The sequence below is a fragment of the Salvelinus alpinus genome, chromosome 11 (assembly GCF_045679555.1).
Source record: "Salvelinus alpinus chromosome 11, SLU_Salpinus.1, whole genome shotgun sequence".
Taxonomy (NCBI): Eukaryota; Metazoa; Chordata; class Actinopteri; order Salmoniformes; family Salmonidae; genus Salvelinus; species Salvelinus alpinus.
This window is the reverse complement of record NC_092096.1, coordinates 56,188,074-56,210,941: the sequence shown is the minus strand read 5'-3', so window position 1 is coordinate 56,210,941 and position 22,868 is coordinate 56,188,074. Positions and strand designations below refer to the sequence as shown.

Genomic DNA, 22,868 nt, shown 5'->3' with positions numbered 1-22,868 from the left:
GAGTTTGATACACCTGGTATTGGATATGACTGAAAAAGAATGTCTCACAGAGATTCATACCTGAGCCGCACCTTTATTTGCCAAGGAAGAGTACATGATCAGTGAATATATTCAATGTACAAGCTACAATGTGGGGATCTTTTGCGTGGAATTAACTACAGTACATGTATATAGGACTTGCATCCTTGGCACAATAAAGTTATTATATTCTACTCTATCCATAGGCTTCATTAATGCCATTCAGACGTGAAGTCGATACAACAACTATGATAGCTGAGGTTCACAGATAGGTTCTGAACTAATATTAATAACAAAAGTTTTAGGGTCCATACACAGATTGGCTACATACTGTAGCTAGCTACACATCCATAGGCATACTGTTATTTTCATCCTCCACTACACAATAAGCAAATAAATAGTTAGCTAGCTATGTTACTTCAGCTGTATTGCCTGGCAAATATAAGCAAGGCAAGCTAACACAATTGTACTTTCAATTTACAGTAAATGCATTAGCTAGCTATATTCTTTATGTCCACTGTTTCAAAACAGTCCCTAAAACATGAACAACACGAATTACAAATTCATTCTCATGTCATAGCAATAGCAAGCTAGCTTCTTGTCACTATAGGGGGTGCTGTTTCAACTTTGTAAAATATCGTCCCCAAATTAAACTGCCTCGTACTCAATTCTTGCTCGTACAATATGCATATTATTATTACTATTGGATAGAAAACACTCTCTAGTTTCTAAAACCATTTGAATTATATCTGTGAGTTAAACAGAACTCGAGTTGGAGCAATTTTCCTGTGAGGAAGTGAGAAGTCTGAAATCATGCAGGCTGTTCTGAGGTCGGTTTATTAATTTGCCTGTCTTCTATTGGTTGAGATGCACTGCATACGCCTTCCCCTGGATGTCAGCAAATAGTGAGAATTGGAATGGAGTTGCTAGGCAGATCTGAGGCCTTATAAATAGGCTCGGAACGTGATGTCCTCTCTTTCCTTCGTTCGCCATGACGCAAGGCAGACCTCAGGATGGCATTCTAGAAAGCTCCCGTTATAGCCCTTAGATATATCCGGCTCTGATTTTATTCGATATAGGTGTTAGAAACATCATAACGTAGTTATTTTAAACCAAGTTATTTCAGTTTATGTGAGTATATTGCGATTTTCGAAATGTTCTTTGTGCTGCGCAATAGTGAGTTGGGCACGTCTTCGCCACATGGCTAATGTTTACAGCTAATTCCAAAGTTGAAGGCGACAATCTACAACCGAGCAACGATTCTTTTGGACAAAGGACAACTTGCCCAAGATTCTGATGGAAGCTCATCAAAAAGTAAGAACTATTTATGATGTTAATTCGTTGTTCTGTGGAAAAGTTTTAAATGATTATTCCTCCATTCATTTCGGTGGGGTCTCGCTATAACGCACCCTGTATGTCGTAGTAACGTTAATTTAAAAATCTAACACAGCGGTTGCATTAAGAACTAATGTATCTTTCATTTGCTGTCCAACCTGTATTTTTTTGTCAAGTTTATGATTATTTATTGATTAGATTAGGTGCCTCTCCAAGATGGCGCCGGCCAGATTGCCTGAAATGTTGCTACTAATCACATTGTATAACCACAATTTGTGCTGCTAAATATGCACATTTTTGAACAAAACCTATATGCATTGTGTAATATGATGTTACAGGACTGTCATCTGATGAAGTATATCAAGGTTAGTCAAAAATTATATATCTTTTGCTGGATTGTTACGATCGCTAACCTTTGCTGCTGGTAAATTGCTTGTGTTTCTGGCTATTGTGGTAAGCTAATATAATGCTATATTGTGTTTTCGCTGTAAAACACTTAAAAAATCTGAAATATTGGCTGGATTCACAAGATGTTGGGCTTTCATTTGCTGTACGCTGTGTATTTTTCAGAAATGTTTTATGATGAGTATTTAGGTATTTGACGTTGGTCTCTGTAATTATTCTGGCTGCTTCAGCGCTATTTCAGATTGCAGCTGCAATGTAGAACTGTGATTTATACCTGAAATATGCACATTTTTCTAACAAAACATATGCTATACAATAAATATGTTATCAGACTGTCATCTGATGAAGTTGTTTCTTGGTTAGTGACTATTTATATCTTTATTTGGTCGAATTAGTGATGGCTACCTATGCAGGAAAAAAATGGTGGGAAAAAAAGTTGTGTCTTTTGCTATGGTGGTTAGCTAATAGAAATACATATTGTGTCTTCCCTGTAAAACATTTAAAAAATCGGAAATGATGGCTGGATTCACAAGATCTGTATCTTTCATTTGGTCTCTTGGACTTGTGATTTCATGAACATTTTATTATATGATATCCCTGTAGCTTTAGGCTAGGCAATGCTAGTCTGCTTTTTTGATGGGGGGATCCCGGATCCGGGTTTGTGACTCGTTAGAGGTTTTAACTGGCTAATGTTAGCTAGTCAGCTAACTTGCTAAATAGCGATTTTCGTAAATTTACTTTATGACAAAAAAATATGCACCAACATTTGCCTCAACCTTAACTTAGATCTCTGTTGTGTGTTAGAGTTTTGGTTATTTTTTTATAGGGTGACCCTGAGGGTCAAAGTACCCAACAGTAGACAACTGTATTATACTGATCACTTCTAAAGACAAATAAAGAGTTAAACCAAAATAGCCTTTATCATTATCTTTTTCTTCCCTTAGTATTTCCTGTCTTGACTTTGCACTGATCACAGCCCCCTGTTCCGAGAAGCACCTTATAAGGAGAATATCATTGAGGTCTGAAGTAGAGGAGGGGCCAGTGAGGGTGCGCATCACTTCCTGTGGTGTGACTGACAGTAAGGAGCAGCTCAGTGTAGAACGAGACCTGCTGAGATGAACATCACTGGGCTTCTCATAGACTAACACTGCGGGATGAAATGTCCCTTATGCTCTCTTTTTCACTCTCTTTCGCTCTCTTTCGCTCTCTCTCTCTCTCTGTGTCTCTGTCTCTCTCTCTCTCTGCGTGTGGAAAAGTAAATACCTGGGTGATTTGAGGGTGTGGGTGGTCTTTACACACCTCTCTCTTTTCATCTGTTCATCTGGACGGTAAACACCAGACCCCTGCCATTCAGTTAGATGTGCAAAGTATGTCAAGAATACATACAACAAGCTAAAATCATTTTCCAAACCCTAAACTGTGCAGGTTTTCTTAAACTATAAGTCCTGAGTTATGAGATTACATCTATAATCATGCACTCTTTCTGCTTACTTTAGGTCGTTGGAGGACGATTTGGGTCTTGGGAGGACAGTCAATTTATCATTTGGGTCTCGTGTTGAAAACATTTAACAACCCTAAAGCATATAACAAGAGGACAAAGTGCAGATAAAGATTGAGTGTCTCAATAGTTTTGTCAACTCTTCCTTCATGAAAAAAGAAAGTATTGGTAACAAACAAAGGTTTGAAATTAAGCCAACATATATTATTCAATGCTATTGCGCTTACAAATAATATTAGTATTTATTGTTGGAGCCTTATGATGAAAACCAACAGCCAGGAATTTAGCCTTTATGCAGTGGTGGGTAAATTTACATGATGGATTACCTTAGCCTTTGGGCTGGGCTGGGTTGGGATAGGTAGTATTAGCAGCACCAGAGATCATTCACGGTTTCCTGTCCAAACATCAAAAGAGAAATAATTTCACAAAATGTTTAATTTCTCTCAAAAAAGATGCAGGAGTATCAAGCAAATATTTGATTGCCTTGATCAGGTAACTGAATTGGGCCGGCAGGTAGCCTAGTGGTTTACCCCCGAGCTGACAAGGTAAAAATCTGTCATTCTGCCCCTGAACAAGGCAGTTAACCCTCTGTTCCTAAGCCGTCATTGAAAATAAGAATTTGTTCTTAACTGATTTGCCTAGTTAAATAAAGTTAAAATAAAATAAAATTGCTTTGTCTTCTTAAAAAGTATTTCCCGGGAAGCTCAAACTATGGTAAGCCAGAGGACACATTTCTAAGATTGTAGTCAGCCAATAAAATCTCTCCTTTCAATATTCCCTCCTACTGCATGAAAAGTACATGTAAAGTGCCATCACATATAGGGTGCGTGTAAAGTGCCCCACTGTCAGACCCACAGACTATACAGGGAAGAAGGGTCTAATGTTACAATGATGACTAGAGAAGTATTTATATTTTACATCAACTTGGGTAAGTGTAAGACATTTAATTGAGTTCCTACATTTATACTATGTAGATTGAATATGATAGGTGAAGTAGGATGTTCTGTCTGTAACGGGTAGAAATGGTTTATCCATGAATTTGTCTTTGATCCATTTTGTTTGTTTGCTTTGACAGTTTGTGCTTTTACCGAACCAAACGTAATCCAACCAACCCCTGTGATGGTTACTGAGCTGGGAGGCACTGTGACTCTCACTTGCTTTTGTCCACATGAGTCAGTGATCAGATTTAATTGGTTCAAGCAGATATTTGGACAGAAACCTCTCTACATGACGTCATCTCTTTATGTTGGCCAAGATAGTTATTACTCCAACAACTTTATCAAGGACTTTACTGAGACCAAACGTTTGGGTGTGAGGAGAGGACACGACAGCTGTAACTTGACCATATCAAAGACAGAGCCAGGGGACTCAGCTACATACTATTGTTCAACTACAGAAATCTATGAGCTCACATTTGGAGAGGGAACTGTTTTAATTGTCAAAGGTGACTAAATATTTGCTTCTTCAATTTCAAAATGGGTGGCCCTGTATATTGGTATGTTTGTATGACTGCTACGTAAAATGCTAGCGATGAATACATGGCCTTTTATGTATTTCACCAACACATCTTAGTCTTACTTTAGTCTCTCTCTCTGTCTTCAGACTCAGAGTCCAACAGCATGTCTTTGCTCCAGCAGCCTGTGCCTGAATTAGGTCAGCCAGGAGGCTCTGTGACTCTGAACTGTACAATACACACTGAAACCTGTGTAGGAGAACACAGTGTCTATTGGTTCAGACATGGCTCAGGAGAATCCCGTCCAGGAATCATTTACACCCATGGAAACTGGAGTGATCAGTGTGAGAAGAGCTCTGAGGCTGGGTCTATTACACAGAGCTGTGTCTACAACCTCCCCAAGAGGAACCTCAGCCTCTCTGATGCTGGGACTTACTACTGTGCTGTGGCCTCATGTGGGGAGATACTCTTTGGGAACGGGACCAAGCTGGACATTGAGGGTATATGATACAGTTTCTATTTCATTTTATATCTACTGTATAGTCTACCGTGTAGAACATACATTTACTTGCCATTCTGGTTTCTTCTACTACTGTTTGAATTTCAACAGACCATAGAACAGATCCTCTTCTCTTGGTGTCCTGCCTGGGTGTAGTATTGGGTGTCACGTTCACCTTGATCATTGTCCTGGTTTGCATCATGTACAAGATGAACAACACAACATGTGTGCAGTGCAGAGGTAAGTTACTATCCCTTGCTATTCGTTGATGTCACCATTTGTTGTTGTTTCAGTAGTGGAAGAAGTAGAAGTATCCTAATCTTTTGTGTCATTCTTTTCAGGACTCGTCTCACAGACCAGAGGTCCTGCAGTTACCCGGTCAGACGCAGGGGTAAGCAGAAATCATTTTATATTGTCTGAAGTCTATCGTGAAGCCTGTCTTTAACCAACGTCACTATTGTGGGTAAAAAAAACTACATTTAAAATAATTTGTTGTCAACAATGCTTTTTTGTGCTTCACAGGACCCAGATGGAGACAGTCTCCATTACGTAGCTCTGAATCTGAGCAACAAGAAGAACAGGTCTAGAAGACAGAGAGGTCACATGGAGACAGTGGTGTACGCTGGGATCAGACAGTAAAACTGGATGAATGACACAATGATCATTTCATACTAGATAACTCTTTAATAACTAGTTCTAGCTTCATTAACTATCTATGAACGCATAAGCAGTCAAATGTGATGAAAACAGTGGTCATAGCTTTTTTGTTATTTAATGTTGAAATAATCGATTGCATTGCTTCTCTGACAACATTTTTTGTTTTAATAATAATAATAATAATAATAATAATTTGGGGTGGTGCTTATATTTGTCTTGGTACACAAGTGTGTAATGGAAATGTTATTTTTATGCTAATCCCAACTCCCTGAGACTCCCGCAGGGAGTGGGTTCACAGCCAGGGTCACCATTGTACAGCACCCCTGGAGCAATTAGGGTTAAGTGCCTTGCTCAAGGGCACAGCGACAGATTATTATTCTTCTTATATTTTTTTGTGCCCATTTTAGCAACAATAAACCAGTTACTTGTGTAAAAAATAAAGTGTTTCCAACTGTTTGAATGTGAATAAATTGAACTCATTGCATACTATGATGATATGGTGCGTTGTACAGACGGATGTTCTTAACTGTCTCAGACATTATGGTCTGTTTACAAAGCCTTGTGGTGAAGGTGGAGGTGTTGCAGTAACTTTCCACTGATGGAAACTAACCTCATTTAACACAGGAAGACTGACCTGCAGCCACACTGCTCTCTACTTTGTCCCTTAGGGCCCTGTATAGTTCACACCCCTTGGTGTGAAACAGCAACTTAGTGCAACAAGGACCTCTCAACACAAATGTGTAGGTCAAAGTTTACTTAATTATGTGAAGTCTAGCAGTACTGCATCATGTTATGGTAAATTATTTGGACCTCTTGCAACAGAACTACTCATAGTGAAAGTTGCACAACAGCCACTACCACAGAATGAGGACAGGCTATAGTTAGGCCTCATTCTGTTGCAATGTTATTTTTTTAAATTAAGACATCTGCCTACTTATTGCATGTGACACAGCAACCTATTTAAAGGTACGCTTTGTTCTGCTATGAACAAAACACAAGGTTGTAACTAGCTACACTTTGGTGAGGCCTGCTGGACTTCTGCGCAGGACCATCTCTCTCTCTCTCTCTCTCTCTCTCTCTCTCTCTCTCTCTCTCTCTCTCTCTCTCTCTCTCTCTCTCTCTCTCTCTCTCTCTCTCTCTCTCTCTCTCTCTCTCTCTCTCTCTCTCTCTCTCTCTCTCTCTCTCTCTCTCTCTCTCTCTCTGTGGTTTCCAGCAGGATGTCTCAGTGGTGTCAGTCAGTTAGTTGTATACATACTCTATACTTGCTCTTCAAGTTGCCCATTTTAGCAACAGTAGACCACTATTTTCATGAGGCAGCTTGTTATCTATATATATATATTCAGTTAAAATCTGTCAAAAACCACAATGAACTTTCTATTGGGTCATTTGACCTAGACATCTGAAGTACTTTTCCTAACACACATGACAGTTTTAAGTGTGATGTAAAGTATCATCATCATCTGGGACAAGAAGAAAGAGCCTCCTCATATTTATATCATGGGAGGGCTTTTATCCGTCCATACATTGGAGAATACTTTGTAGATGAGATATTGCTGGTTAAGCAAAGACAATTATCATGTTTTCTGTAGATATTTATTTGTGTTAGAAGCCCTACAAGATGACAGTGTCATAACATGCGGCCAACAAGGTCACAACTACTGTATGACTCCCATGGACAACAATGGCAAGAACAACAGATGAAGTAAAGTGATCCATTGATGCTTGTGGTTATGTCTTATACGTTCAGGTGGACAAGCCCTCAGGTGGACGGCTGTAGTACATAGTATTGTAGACAGTATGAGCTGTATTTATGTCTTATAAAGAATAAATTCACAGTCACATTCAGTTAAAAAATGTGCAATTAACATAGTCATTCAAACTTGCAATTTGATGAAGTTGTGCAACACATGTTCAAGCTGTACAACAACATGAATGGACAGCGTTTGTTGCATTCGTGAGCCAATCAAATTTGAACATCCAGATCAGATGGTACCGGAGATCAACCAATGAAAGCAAACACAAGTTTCCTTTCTCTTCTGTAGAGAGACTGCATTTCACACAGGTCAATATCATCACTTGAAGGAACAAGCAAGATGGACCAACTTTTCATCTTTCTTTTCATCTGGAAAGCTTGTAAGTAACGTCTAGGTCAATTTACTAATCTTATAACTGTTAAACATACCTCACAGGTTCTTACTATATTTGGTGCATGTGCTTTCAACATGGTACATTTATTATTTTAATTCAGGTGTATCTAAAACACAAATAATTGTTCAGCCTGCTTCTTTCCAGAAGGGGGCAATGTGACTATTGATTGCCACATGACCAGTGAGAACATCAACTACATGATGTGGTACAAACTCACCACCAGAACTGTTCTTCAATACATTGCTAAATCTTCAAAGTACCAGAGTGATGTGCAATTCTACAACGAATTTGATGATGGGTGATTCTCTGTGTTGGCTGGTTAAAACACATGTCACCTCAACATTTCTGCCACATGGCAAGAGGACCTTGGGACCTACGATTGTGGGAAGATTTTCTTGAATCATATGCTGTTTGCTGATGGAATCTTGATAATGCTGACAGGTGAAAATGTAACAAAATACTTTATTTTGTTTATATACACCACCGTTCAAAAGTTTGGGGTCACTTAGAAATGTCATTGTTTTTGAAAGAAAAGCACATTTTTTGTCCATTAAATTAACATCAAATTGATCAGAAATACAGTGTAGACAGTGTTCATGTTGTAAATGACTGCTGTAGCTGGAAACGGCAGATTTTCTTATGGAATATCTGCATAGGTGTACAGAGGCCCATTATCAGCAACCATCACTCCTGTGTTCCAATGGCACGTTGTGTTAGCTAATCCAAGTTTATCATTTTAAAAGGCTAATTGATCATTAGAAACCGTTTTGCAATCATGTTAGCACAGCTGAAAACTGTTGATCTGATTAAAGAAGCAATAAAACTGGCCTTCTATAGACTAGTTGAGTATCTGGAGCATCAGCATTTGTGGGTTCTATTACAGGCTCAAAATGGCCAGAAACAAAGACCTTTCTTCTGAAACTCATCAGTCTATTCTTGTTCTGAGAAATGAAGGCTATTCCATGCGAGATAATGCCAAGAAACTGAAGATCTCGTACAACGCTGTGTACTACTCCCTTCACAGAACAGTGCAAACTGACTCTAACCAGAATAGAAAGAAGAGTGGGAGGCCCCGGTGCACAACTGAGCAAGAGGACAAGTACATTAGAGTGTCTAGTTTGAGAAACAGACGCCTCACATGTCCTCAACTTGCAGCTTCATTAAAAAGTACCTGCAAAACACCAGTCTCAATGTCTTTCAATTCTGGTTAGAGCCAGTTTACGCTGTTCTGTGTGTAATGTTACATGCATCTCTATGCAATGTACATTCTGTGAAGATCAATTAAATGCCCAACCAATAAGCATTGCTGATAGATTGTCATAAAAAATAATAGCTGGCCTTCCTCTATTTCTGTGAGGACAGACGCCAGGAACAAGAAGCAGGTACAGGGAGTGAACATTTAATGAATAATGGACATGAAACAGAACAGGAACTGAATACGGACAGCGTTTGGACGGGGGAAACGGAAACGACAACAATGTTGATACAGGGAATACACAGGGAAGCACACAGAAAGAGGGAGGGCAATCAACAAATTAAAGGAGTCCAGGTGATTCCATTGAAGCCCTGCTGCGCGTGATGGTGACCGGTGATGAAGAACAGGTGCGCGTAAAGATGGTGACAGGTGTGCATAATGAAGGCAGTCTGGCACCCTCGCGTGCCAGAGAGGGAGAGTGGGAGCAGGTGTGACAATTTCAATCTCTTTTAAGGGAGGACAGATGTCCAAACGTCTCAGGGCAATCAGATAAATTTGTCAACATTAAATAAATTGAGTATATATATATTTTTTTTTTTACAAGAAACTGCCATTTAACTTTCCTTACTGCTAGTATTCAGCTTATTTGTGCATTTCATTATATTAAGCTTTCTTGGAAGTAATAGGTCAATGTACTAGATGTCTCCTTCTGATCTTTGTGATCGTTGTTCTTTTTTCCATAGAACTTCTGCCTGTCACTGTTCCACTGACTGTCAGGTCATTGTAGTGGGTGTACAGTCTGAACAGTCATGTCTTTTGTAGAGTGTTTTCTTCCACAGGAGAATAGAAACATTATATAGTTGATCATGCTGTTATCATAATGTACAGTGCCTTGCAAAAGTATTCATCCCCCTTGGTGTTTCTCCTATTTTGTTGCATTACAACCTGTAATTTAAATAGATTTTTATTTGGATTTCATGTAATGGACATACACAAAATAGTCCAAATTGGTGAAGTGAAGTGAAATGAAAAATATAATCACCCCCTTTGCTATGAAGCCCCTAAATAAGATCTGTTGTAACCAATTACCTTCAGAAGTCACATAATTAGTTAAATAAAGTCCACCTGTGTGCAATCTAAGTGTTACATGATCTGTCACATGATCTCAGTATATATACAGTTGTTCTGAAAGGCCCCAGAGTCTGCAACACCACTAAGCAAGGGGCACCACCAAGCAAGCGGCACCATAAAGAACAAGGAGCTCTCCAAATAGGTCAGGGACAAAGTTGTGGAGAAGTACAGATCAGGGTTGGGTTATAAAAAAATATCCGAAACTTTGAACATCCCACGGAGCCCCATTAAATCCATTATTCAAAAATTGAAAGAATATGGCACCACAACAAACCTGCCAAGAGAGGGCCGTCTTCCAAAACCCACAGACCAGGCAAGGAGGGCATTAATCAGAGAGGCAACAAAGAGACCAAAGATAACCCTGAAGGAGCTGCAAAGCTCCACAGCGGAGATTGGAGTATCTGTCCATAGGACCCCTTTAAGCCGTACACTCCACAGAGCTGGGCTTTACGGAAGACTGGCAAGAAAAAAGCCATTGCTTAAAGAAGAAAATAAGCAACCACGTTTAGTGTTTGCCATAAGGCATGTGGGAGACTCCCCAAACATATGGAAGAATGTACTCTGGTCAGATGAGACTAGAATGTAGTTTTTTGGCCATCAAGGAAAACGCTATATCGTTGTACAAACCCAACACCTCTCATCACCCCGAGAACACCATCCCCACAGTGAAGCATGGTGGTGGCAGCATCATTCTGTGGGGATGTCTTTCATTGGCAGAGACTGGGAAGCTGGTTAGAATTGAAGTGATGATGGATGCCGCTAAATTCAGGGAAATTCTTAAGGGAAACCTGTTTCAGTCTTCCAGAGATTTGAGACTGGGATGGAGGTTCACCTTCCAGCAAGACAATGACCTTAAGCATACTGCTAAAGCAACACTCGAGTGGTTTAAGGGAAAACATAGCTACGTATGCTCAAGTTTTCCGTTTTTTTGTCTTATTTCTTGTTTGTTTCACAAGAATACATATTTTGGTGGTAGGCATGTTGTGTAAATCAAATGATACAACCCCCCCCCAAAATCTATTTTAATTCCAGGTTGTAAGACAACAAAATAGGAAAAATGCCAAAAGGGTGAATACTTTCGCAAGCCACTGTATGTTATCATGGCTACATGGCTACAGTTTTGGCAAGTCAGTTAGGACATCTACTTTGTGCATGACACAAGTCATTTTTCCAACAATTGTTTACAGACAGATTATTTAACTTATAATTCACTGTATCACAATTCCAGTGGGTCAGAAGTTTACATATACTAAGTTGACTGTACCTTTAAACAGCTTGAAAATTCCAGAATATTATATCATGTCTTTAGAAGCTTCTGATAGGCTAATTGACATAATTTGAGTCAATTGGAAGTGTACCTGTGGATGTATTTCAAGGCCTACCTTCAAACGCAGTGCCTCTTTGCTTGACATCAAGGGAAAATCAAAGGAAATCATCCAAGACCTATAGGGAGTAGTTCCAATTTGTAAGTCGCTCTGGATAAGAGCGTCTGCTAAATGACTTAAATGTAAATGTAAATGTGAAGGTAGGCAACAACACCTCCACTACACTGATCCAACAAAGGGCCCCACAAGGGTGCATACTCAGCCGCGCACGTATTCAATTGAATCCTCAAGTTTGAAGACAACACAACAGTGGTAGGACTGATTACTAACAACAACGAGAAAGCCTAAAGGAAGGAGGTGAGGGCCCTACCGGAGTGGTGCCATGAAAATAACCTCTCCCTCAACGTCAATAAAATGAAAGAGCTGATCGTGGACTTCAGGAGACAACAGAGGGAACAAGCCCCCATCGAACATGGCCGCAGTGGAGAAGGTGAAAAGCTTCAAGCTCGTTTGCGTTCACATCCCCGACAATCTGAAATGGTCCACCCACACAGACAGTGTGGTGAAGAAGACGCAACAGAGCATCTTCAACTTCAGGAGGCTGAAGAAATTTGACTTGGCCCATAAGACCCTCACAAACTTTTACAGATGCACCATTGAGAGCATCCTGTCGGGCTGTATCACCACCTGGTATGGCAACTGCACCGTCCGCAACCTCAGGGCTCTCCAGAGGGTGAAGCGGTCTGCCCAACGCATCACCGGGGGCCACTGCATGTCCTCCAGGACATCTACAGAAACCAGGTCTCACAGGAAGACCAAGAAGATCATCAAGGACCTCAGCCACCTGAGCCACGGCCTGTTCACCCCGCTACCATCCAGAAGGCAGGGTCAGTACAGGTGCATCACATCTGGGACAAAGAGACCGAAAAACTTCTATATCAAGGGCATTAGACTGTTAAACAGTCACCACTAGCCGGCCCCCGACCAGTACCCTGCCCTGAACTTTAATCACTGTCAGTACACGGTTACCACCAGGTTACTCTACCATGCACCTTAGAGGCTGCTGGAGAACAGTATGTACCTAGTCATGGAACACTGGTCACTTTATTAATGGAACACTGGTCATTTTAAATGATGTTCACATACTGTTTTACCCACTTCATATGTACAGTGCATTCTGAAAGTATTCAGACCCCTTGACTTTTTTTGATACATTACAGCCTTATTCGAAAATGGATTCAATAAAATGCTACAAACAAGACCCCATAATGACATAGCGAAAACCAGTTTAGACATTTTTGCAAAAAAAAGAAAAGGAAAAAGAAATACCTTATTTACATAAGTATTCAGCACCTTTGTTATGAGACTCGGAATTAAGCTCAGGTGCATTCTGTTTCCATTGATCATCCTTGAGATGTTTCTACGACTTGATTGGATTTGGAAAGGCACACACCTGTCTATATAAGGTCCCACAGTTGACAGTGCATGTCAGAGCAAAAACAAAGCCATGAGATCGAAAGAATTGTCTGTAGAGCTCCGAGACAGGATTGTATCAAGGCACAGACCAGGGGAAGGTTACCAAAAACATTTCTGCAGAATTGAAGGTCCCCAAGAACACAGTGGCCACCATCATCCTTAAATGGAAGAATTTTGGAACCACCAAGACTCTTCCTGGAGCTGGCCGCCTGTCCCAACTGAGCAATCATGGAGAAGTGCCTTGGTCAGGGAGGTGACCAAGAACTCGATGGTCACTCTGACAGAGCTCCAGAGTTCCTCTGTGGAGATGGGAGAACCTTCGAGAAGGACAACCATCTCTGCAGCACTCCACCAATCAAGCCTTTATTGTAGAGTGGCCAGACGGAAGCCACTCCTCAGTAAAAGTCACATTGGAGTTTGCCAAAAGGCCCCTAAAGGACTCTCAGACCATGAGAAACAAGATTCTCTGGTCTGATGAAACCAAGATTGAACTCTTTGACCTGAATGCAAGTGTCACGTCTGAAAGGCACCATCCCTACAGTCAAGCATGGTGGTGTCAGCATCATGCTGTGGGGATATTTTTCAGCTGCATGGATTGAGAGACTAGTCAAGATTGAGGGAAGGATGAATGGAGCAGGTACAGAGAGATCCTTGATGAAAACCTGCTCCAGAGTGCTCAGGATGTCAAACTGGGGTTCACCTTCTAATAGGTCAACGACGCTAAACACACAGCCAAGACAATGCAGGAGTTGCTTCGGGACAAGTCTCTGAATGTCTTTGAGTGGCCCAGCCAGAGCCCAGACTTGAACCCGATTGAATATCTCTGGAGAGACCTGAAAATAGCTGTGCAGTGACACTCCCCGTCCAACCTGACAGAGCTTGAGAGGATCTGCAGAGAAGAATGGGAGAAACTACCCAAATACAGGTGTGCCAAGTTTGTAGAATCATACCCAAGAAAACTTGAAGCTGTAATCGCTGTCAAAGGTGCTTCAACAAAGTACTGAGCAAAGGGTCTGAATACTTGTGTAAATGTGATATTTCAGTTTTACATTTTTTATACATTTGAAAAACATTCCACAAACCTGTTTTTGCTGTGTCATTATGGGGTATTGATGAGGAAAAAACAACAATTTAATCAATTTTAGAATAAGGCTGTAACATAACAAAATGTGGAAAAAGTCAAGTGGTCTGAACACTTTCCGAATGCACTGTATACTGTATACTAGTCAAGACCTATCCTAATGAACTATTGCTGGAGATTTACTATTATTCCGGCAAACTACATATTCTATCCATATACTGTCCATATTGTCTATATATCCCATCATATATACATATTTATACTACGCAATCTGACATTAATCGTCCCAATATTTCTAGATTTCTTAATTCCATTCTTTAACTTTTTAGATTTGTGTGTATTGTTGTGTATTGTTAGTGACGACTAATAAAATTTTATTTTATTTGATAAATATATGTATGCGACCAATAACATTTGATTTGAACCTAATGTAACTAATACACATGACACACTTTATCCACTCTGTACCACTGTCTGGTTAGTGTGGTTCTCATAGGAGGCAATCTATCATAAGGGGGATCCTCCTCTATTGGTCTCCTTACAGAGAACCCTGCAGTAGTCCTAGAACACTTGTCTGATTGTGAATGCACTAGTTCTCCCATGACATCATCCTACAATGGCCCCTCCCCCTGATCCCATAGCTATAGAATAGATGGTTCTGTATTACACATGACATGAGATGCTTAACTTGGAGAGTTCAAATATAGTTCATAACCAGTTCTTTGCAGTTTGTTACTGATTTCAGATATATATATATATATAGACTATATATATGCGAGTAACTTCATAAAGAACTGGTTTGTTGTGACTGCAAGCAGTCAGTAGCAACATGAACAACAGTAACAAATGTGAAAACATTAGATAGACATCCTGCTAAAAACCACAGAGACACAGATAGCAGGTAGGAGGGTCCTGTGTGTACAAAGCCAAAGCCTAGATAAGGCCTTGTACTTAGAGCAGACCGCAAGTACCTGTGAACTTGTTAGATGTGTGTGGGCGGATGTGAGTGTCATGCTATCAACATGTCTAAAAGAAGGTCAAGACATTTCCGAGAAGATATGACTTGAATAAATAGGTTGTGTGCCTTATGCAAAGACTCCCTGGAACTCAATTACAAAACTACACACTACAACAAATTAGTCATTGTCTTCATCATACAGTTCACTCTACTACCGGTTTCATTTTGAGTGATTGTTGCTCCTTGTTACTAAGCTACACGTTATTAGAACTATGTTGAGGTTAGTAGTAATTAACATTTTTGGCATAGGTTTGACTGCTATTTAGGCTAGACACATAAACTATCACAGAAAATCACCCTGTTAATGATACTTCATCAAATTAGTGGACATTTTGAACACTTCTACAAGTTGCTGCCAACTCTACTGGTAGTTATGGGGACTTCCATGTTCACTGCTGCTCCCTGTTGAAAGACAAATGGATTGCAGTCCTGCAAGGTGCACTTATACATATTCACATTTTGTCAATAGTTTGTGAAAACGGCTCAGTTACTACGTGAACAGTGTCATATTTGAAATCAGTCTCTCAACCATATCAATTCTGTTCAAAGTATATTCCGCTAAGAAGTTTATTTTTAGTTTACTTATCTCATGGAGCAGTGGAGATTCCTCAGTGGAGGAAGTGATTTCATAAAAATAAAAACATTTAAAAAGGTATACTTTTTTAGGTAAAACTATACTAAATGTAATCACTTCACCAAATATTCGACTAAAACATATTATTTTGCAAAGAAGGTCTACAGTAGCTTCAACAGCACTCAGTAGGGTAACACCATGGTGTAGCTGGTGGACAACTAGCTTCCGTCCTCCTTTGGGTACATTGACTTCAATACAAAACCTAGGAGGCTCATGGTTCTCACCCCCATCCATAGACTTACACAGTAATTACAATAACTTCCGGAGGATGTCCTCCAACCTAGCAGAGCTCTTGCAGCATGAACTGACATGTTGTCCAACCAATCAAAGGATCAGAGGATTAATCTAGTACTGAAAGCATAAGCTACAGCTAGCTAGCACTGCAGTGCATAACATCTGGTGAGTAGTTGACTCAAAGAGAGAGAAAGACAATAGTTGAGCAGTTTTGAACAAATACATTTCTTCCAAAATGAAGGATTCTTTTTCACTTTTCAGTTTCACTTACTTAGCTAGCAAATACAGCTAGCTAGTTTAGCCTACTGATACACCCTGCTCAAACAGAGGGATGCTATGTTAGCTAGCTGGCTATGACTATCCAACACAATACTGGAACTCTTCCAATCTTCCAAGTCAAGGTAAGCTTTTGACTTTACTAATTTCTTGTCACCGGGGCCCGCCGGTGTACGGACCATACACTGTAAAGTTAATGCATGATTGTAGCGAGTTCTATTAGCTATGCTGACTATGACGTTACTTTAGCTAATATGGTGACAACGATGTAGGCTGTGTGTAGCAGTTTGGCTTGGAAAGGTTTTTTCCCCTGGTCACATACAGCTGATGTGCTGTGCATTGAAGTCCACAAGCGGTTCTGTTGAAAAACTTTTATTTAATGGTAGCAAACAGAACAAAAAGGGGATTAACATACTTGAATTTGTCCAATAGACACTCTCGTTTGCAACTGTTGGACTCATGATTTTCTCCTTGTTCAGCTAGATGAAGGCAAGAGTGTGCAAGGCGTATTGAATGTCACTGTCTGTCCATGTGTCACTGTCCATCACCTCACATTTGTCTTCCGACCTGTGTGCACCTACGTTGTAAACTTCTGTTCATAGGCTAGGTTGTAGCAACCTCATGATGGGTATAGGGACAATTTGAGTACCATGTAATTGCCTAAACCAATCGCTGTTACATTGAACGGGGTGAATGATAGTCACCCATCATGCTGTAATAGAAATAAGGCCATGCTCATGAAAAAAAAGTCTGAACGCCACTGTCATGGAGAGGCAGAATTGTGTTCTTAGTGAAATGCATCTTTGTTGTTTGGATGGACAGAGGTGTGTAAAGAGAGAGTGTGGTTAGGATTGACGGTCATTGCTGGGGGTTAGAGTTGAGTTTACGTGAGTGGAACATCTATTTAGGGCAGTGAGAACACCACAGAGAACACCACAACACCACTGAGTGTTGACAGTTTGAGAGGCTAAAACACCAGCAATTGATACATATTTACAGTTATTATGCAACCAACCACCGTTTTGACATTGAGCATAGGCTTGATATGGTTGTTGCACACTGAATCTGTGGGTGAAAGTGTAGAAATGTAACAACAAAAATTTCAATACTAATCAAACCTCTTTATGAAAGCAGTTTAATGTTTTATTTGATCAAAATGGAACAACAGTATCAATGTAAAAATGAGCATGGCAGATTACAAGTCATTGTAACACACTGAAAAACCCATAATTATACATAAAGTGTAGAAAACACAGAATCAATGCAAGCTATTAAAGAGGAAAAGTTGACATTTCAGTCCATGTTTTGGCGTCTCACACCAGAGTACACAGTGTCTGTCTCCATGGCGCTCCTCTGTCTCCTGGCCTTTGGTTTCTTGTGGACGACGTTCAGAGCGGCGTAATGGACTGTGTCAACACCTTGATCCTGAGAGCAAGAGCAAAAATGTAAATCTAATATTTGGTATTAGACTAAACATTGTGGTATTGTGAAAGAAAACTTCTAATAAAATGTATATTTTCATATTTTGATTGAAGGAAAAAGACATTGATTCAGCAACAGCTAAACAAGTGTTAGGTCAGATTACCTGGTTATCATGACTGGGGACTGCAGGAGCACTTGGCTGAAGGTGGGTTCCTTTTAATCAAACACAAATAATCAAAATAATCATTATCATCATCATCCTACAATGAAGAGACTTTATGACCAATTTTGACCAAAACATGTCAAATAATGTAACTGTACCATCAATTGATAAGCATACTGTATCTTGCACAATATTATTGCTTACCTATGCACTTGCTCATCTTGTACAAAACACAAGTAAGGACAATGATGAGGATGATACACAGACCCAACGCTACGCCAAGGCAATACATGAACAGAAGATGGTCCTCCTTACAACCATCTGTGAAATATCAAATAGGGATAGAGACACTGAGACACTGAGGGATAAAGCTATGACAATGTTTTGAGACACCAACAAGACTCGGCCTGATCTGAGTCATATTTTATTCTCTCATATACAAAGATATCTGAAGGATATAGAAAAACAATGATATCTGAATGACATAGAAAAACAAAGATATCTGAATGATACAGAAAACAAAGATTTCTGAATGAAAGAGAAAAACAAAAGTAACTGAATGACACCTTCCCTGCAATCTAGATTATAGCAAAACACAATGTCAGAAGTATCACTTACGGTCAATGTCCAGCTTGGTACCGTTCCCAAAGAGTATCTCCCCACATGAGGCCACAGCACAGTAGTAAGTTCCAGCATCAGAGAGGCTGAGGTTCCTCTTGGGGAGGTTGTAGACACAGCTCTGTGTAGGAGACCCAGCCTCAGGTCTCTTCTCACACTGATCACTCCTGTCTCCATGGGTGTAAATGATTCCTGGATGGGATTCTCCTGAACCATCTCTGAACCAATAGACACTGTGTTCTCCTGCACAGGTCTCAGTGTGTATTGTACAGTTTAGAGACACAGAGTCTCCTGGCTGGACTGATTTAGACACAGACTGATGTACAACTGTCTTACTGTTGGACTCTGAACCTGAAAATAAGTAAATATTTTTATTTTTTTTACCCCTTTTTCTCCCCAATTTCCATGAAATTGAATTGGTAGTTACAGTATTGTCCCATCGTTCCATAGAGGGGTAGGCCATAACAGTTTGTAGGCCAAATCGATCGAATAATACAAACGATTTTGTGAGAAGACAGATTTTCGGAATGTCTCATGGTCTGACAAACACCGCTCTAGCTCTGTCACCTTTCACCGCAGATACGGAAGAGTTGGATAGGCAGTTGCAGTGGATTGAGACTCATCCAATGCAAAAAACAGATATCTCTAGCATAAACTGAAGGATTTGTTTGTTTTTGTGTGTATTATGCTAATTAGATTAGACATTTGATTGTCACAATAATTCAATTTCCTTTAGCTATTATTCTACACTCTTTGTGTATAATCTAAGATTTTTAACTATCTGAAAATAAGAATTCTCTCTGTACCTTTCACAATGAGAATGGTTCCTTCTCCAAACTCCACCTTGTTTCAATAAGAGCTCCCACTTTCCACTGAGAAGCGAGGGTTACCTAAAAATAATTTTGCATTTTTTTACCTCTTTTTCTCCCCAATTCCGTGATATCCAATTGGTAGTTACAGCATTGTCCCATTGCTGCAACTCCCGTTCGGGCTCGGGAGTGGCGAAGGTCGAGAGCCGTGCGTCCTCCGAAACACGATCCCGCCAGACCGCATGGCTACTTGGTACAATGACGATGTCAGTAAATCTTTTGAATATCCAAAACATCCCTACCTAACATTTGTTTAATAATGATAGGATCTCATTATGACAATACTTTACCCATAAGAGTCACTTTCTATTTTTTACAACCCCTTTCTTTTTTTTACTAATGTGTCTAAGCCCTGTCTAAGCCGGCGAAGGGGGTGGGGGATTCTACTAACATATATGGACTTGTTTTAAGAAGGTTATACCAAGGATCATGTTGCTAGTTGATTATTAATTTTAAGACCCCTTGAAGTATCCCACAAAAAATATTAAACAATTATTTGATTGAAAATTGTACTTGGCTTTAATGCTATTAGCACATACAAACACATTGAATAACATATTCACTACATGGAACAACAGATAGTCCCCCCCAACAAAAATCTTAAAGAAGTTTGTTCTGGAGTGTCTGTCCTTTGTCTGAGAGATATAATATATATTTTTTAAACATTTATTTAACCCCTTATTTTTGGCAGTAAACAGTCTCCATATATACCTCCATGCTCTAGACTCAGACGAGTCTTGTGCAGAAGAACCGACATGTACGTTTTCGTGAAAGTCAGAGGGGTGATATTAGTGTGTAGCCCAAACTGTTCAGACATTACAGACAGAAGTTGGCAGATCGGCTGTACCGACTGCAGACAAGTCCCAAGACGCAAAACGTAGAACACCATCATGTTCATGAGAGTCTCATCGTTCCATAGATGGGTAGGCCATAACAGTTTGTAGGCCAAATCGAATGCTACAGACAATTTTGTGAAAAGACGGATTTTCGGGAATTGTCTCATGATCTGACAAACACCGCTCTAGCTCTGTCACCTTTCACCGCAGATACGGAAGAGTTGGATAGGCAGTTGCAGTGGATTGAGACTCATCCAATGCAAAACAGATATCTCTAGCTTAAACTGAAGGATTTGTTTGTTTTTGTGTGTATTATGCTAATTAGATTTCCACGGGGGCGAGGACATCAACCTTTTATGTACATTCGATTGTCACAATAATAAGATTTCCTTTAGTCATTATTCTACACTCTTTGTGTATAATCTAAGATTTTTAACTATCTGAAAATAAGAATTCTCTCTGTACCTTTCACAATGAGAATGGTTCCTTCTCCAAACTCCACCTTGTCTCCATAAGAGCTCCCACAGTAGTATAAAGCTGAATCAGAGAGTTCCATGTCTGAGATTCTTAGGTGAATTTTTCCTTTGTCACTTTCCACTGAGAAGCGAGGGTTACCTTTAAATTCATGGTAGAATGTAGCGCCACTATCATACTTTAAAAAAAATGTTGACATGACGCGAGGAATATTTCCAAAGGGTTGCTTGTACCAGGAGAATGTTACTGCCATGTCACCTTCATAGAAACAGTGCAAAGTCACTGTGTCTCCAACATTGGGTGATATGAGACGAATGGCTGAGGATTGTGCTACAGCTGGAACGTGATCTATAACACACACGTCAACAACAAAAATTGCTTAGCTACTCACATATATTAGACAGCACATACTTATTAAAAATGCTATCATTCTAGGTGGATTGCCTGAAATCGACTGTAATAAATGTTATGGTACACATCACACAAGCAGAGAAATAAAACAATTTTACTTACCCATTTGTTTAAGGAGGAGAAATATCACACACAGTGTGATCATCTTTGAAGGTATCACCTTGAGTGGAAAAAGTCTAACCATGTGTACAACACTTCAACAATGGGGTTATTGGTGATTGGTCGAACTGGACGCGTCATTTTTGTTTACGCCTCATTCAGACAATCTTTGGTCTTGTATTGTACCCTGACTCCTGAATGGTCTTGCAAGAAATTGTGGTTTGTATTTCTCCAATTCACTCTGGTCAGACCTTTGTGAAAATTTTATTTTCTATCTGTTTACCATTTGTGTTCCCGCAGTCACTTTTTTAGGCGCATTTGATGTAGGCTATCTTGTCTCCAGTGCACTAGTTAAGATAAATCAAGTGCCCCTAAAGATAACATATACTCTTTTGACCAAGTCATTTAATCAGATGACAGGATAAAACAAATCAATTGTATGGCAGTCTCATTCCCTATCATTCACAGAAACATCCACTGATTGGAAACCTCAGCCAATCACTCGCTGGTGAATGTTGTTCTCATAGGAGGGAATCTATCAAAAGGAGGTTCCTCCTCTTTTGGTCATCTTCCAGAGGACCTTGCAGTAGTCTTTGTGCCTCACAATAAATGTCTGATTGCGAATGTACTGAAATGTCTCCCATGACATCATCACTAACTTGTCCCTCCCCCTGGACTGAGATTGTTAACTCAGAAGGTTCAAACAGAGTTCACTAGCAGGTCCTTGTGGTTTGGAACTGATTTCAGATAACTATACACATATCAGAGTAGGTTTACGGCTGCAAATTGTCAGTGGCAACAAGTAAAGATTGTAAGAACAACAAACTTACATCAAATAGACATCCTGCTGAAAACCACAAGGAGACACAGAGTGCAGGTAGCAGGGTAGATACGGCCTCATCTTGCTTAGAGCGGACCGCAGTGTACCTGTGAACTGGTTCTCTGTGTGTAGGTGGGTGTGAGTGGCATGATATGGAGACGTCTGAAAGAGGACAAAACATTTCAGAGGAGGAGCCTCCCGGGTGGCGCAGTGGTCTAAGGCACTGCATCGCAGTGAACCAGTTCACAGGTACACTGCGGTCCGCTCTAAGCAAGATGAGGCCGTATCTACCCTGCTACCTGCACTCTGTGCCACCAGAGATTCTCTGTGCCATCAGAGATTCTGGGTTCGAGCCCAGGCTCTGTCACAGTCAGCCGCGACCAGGAGGCCCATGGGGCGGCGCACAATTGGGGCCGGCAGGCATATCGGCAGGGATATCCGTGTCTCATCGCACACTAGCGACTCCTGTGGCGGGCCGGGCGCAGTGCGCGCTGACCAGGTCGCCAGGTGTACAGTGTTTCCTCCGACACAATGGTGCGGCTGGCTTCTGGGTTGGATGTGCATTGTGTCAAGAAGCAGTGTGGCTTGGTTGGGTTGTGTTTCGGAGGACGCATGGCTCTCGACCTTCGCCTCTCCCGAGTCCGTATGGGAGTTGCAGTGATGAGACAAGACAGTAACTACTACCGATTGGATACCACGAAATTGGGGAGAAAAAGGGGGTAAAAGAAAAATATATATATAAAAAAAAATCTAAAAACATTTCAGAGGAGAGA

At 40.3% G+C, this 22,868-nt stretch overlaps 2 protein-coding genes and 1 long non-coding RNA gene across 3 annotated transcripts; 2 read left to right on the top strand and 1 right to left on the bottom strand.

The window, feature by feature from the left end:
- The first annotated feature begins 4,356 nt into the window (after nt 1-4,356).
- LOC139534480 (uncharacterized) lies at nt 4,357-6,306 on the top strand. Its single transcript, XM_071333657.1, has 5 exons — nt 4,357-4,700; nt 4,859-5,209; nt 5,320-5,448; nt 5,550-5,599; nt 5,731-6,306. Exons 1-5 carry the CDS (start codon nt 4,376-4,378, stop codon nt 5,845-5,847), a joined length of 972 nt encoding a protein of 323 aa, XP_071189758.1. The 5' UTR covers nt 4,357-4,375; the 3' UTR covers nt 5,848-6,306.
- Nucleotides 6,307-7,916: 1,610 nt separating this feature from the next.
- LOC139534484 (uncharacterized) lies at nt 7,917-8,854 on the top strand. Its single transcript, XR_011666954.1, has 2 exons — nt 7,917-7,998; nt 8,158-8,854. It is a non-coding gene; the product is annotated as an uncharacterized lncRNA (long non-coding RNA).
- Nucleotides 8,855-17,529: 8,675 nt separating this feature from the next.
- LOC139534483 (uncharacterized) lies at nt 17,530-22,191 on the bottom strand. The gene is made up of 6 exons (XM_071333659.1): nt 21,279-22,191; nt 20,757-21,113; nt 18,587-18,937; nt 18,173-18,289; nt 17,969-18,018; nt 17,530-17,808 (listed from the first exon to the last, which is right to left on the bottom strand). Exons 1-6 carry the CDS (start codon nt 21,358-21,360, stop codon nt 17,677-17,679), a joined length of 1,089 nt encoding a protein of 362 aa, XP_071189760.1. The 5' UTR covers nt 21,361-22,191; the 3' UTR covers nt 17,530-17,676.
- Between the last annotated feature and the right edge of the window lie 677 nt (nt 22,192-22,868).

Bases quoted from the DNA above. Each gene is read 5' to 3' on its own strand.
- LOC139534480 (XM_071333657.1), top strand. From the start codon at position 4,376: ATGGTTACTGAGCTGGGAGGCACTGTGACTCTCACTTGCTTTTGTCCA. The intron at 5,210-5,319 runs GTATATGATACA...GAATTTCAACAG, and splicing joins GACCAAGCTGGACATTGAGG to ACCATAGAACAGATCCTCTT. The intron at 5,449-5,549 runs GTAAGTTACTAT...CATTCTTTTCAG, and splicing joins AACATGTGTGCAGTGCAGAG to GACTCGTCTCACAGACCAGA.
- LOC139534483 (XM_071333659.1), bottom strand. From the start codon at position 21,360: ATGGTTAGACTTTTTCCACTCAAGGTGATACCTTCAAAGATGATCACA. The intron at 21,114-21,278 runs GTAAGTAAAATT...TGTGTGTTATAG, and splicing joins TCTCCTCCTTAAACAAATGG to ATCACGTTCCAGCTGTAGCA. The intron at 18,290-18,586 runs GTAAGTGATACT...GATATTTCACAG, and splicing joins TACCAAGCTGGACATTGACC to ATGGTTGTAAGGAGGACCAT.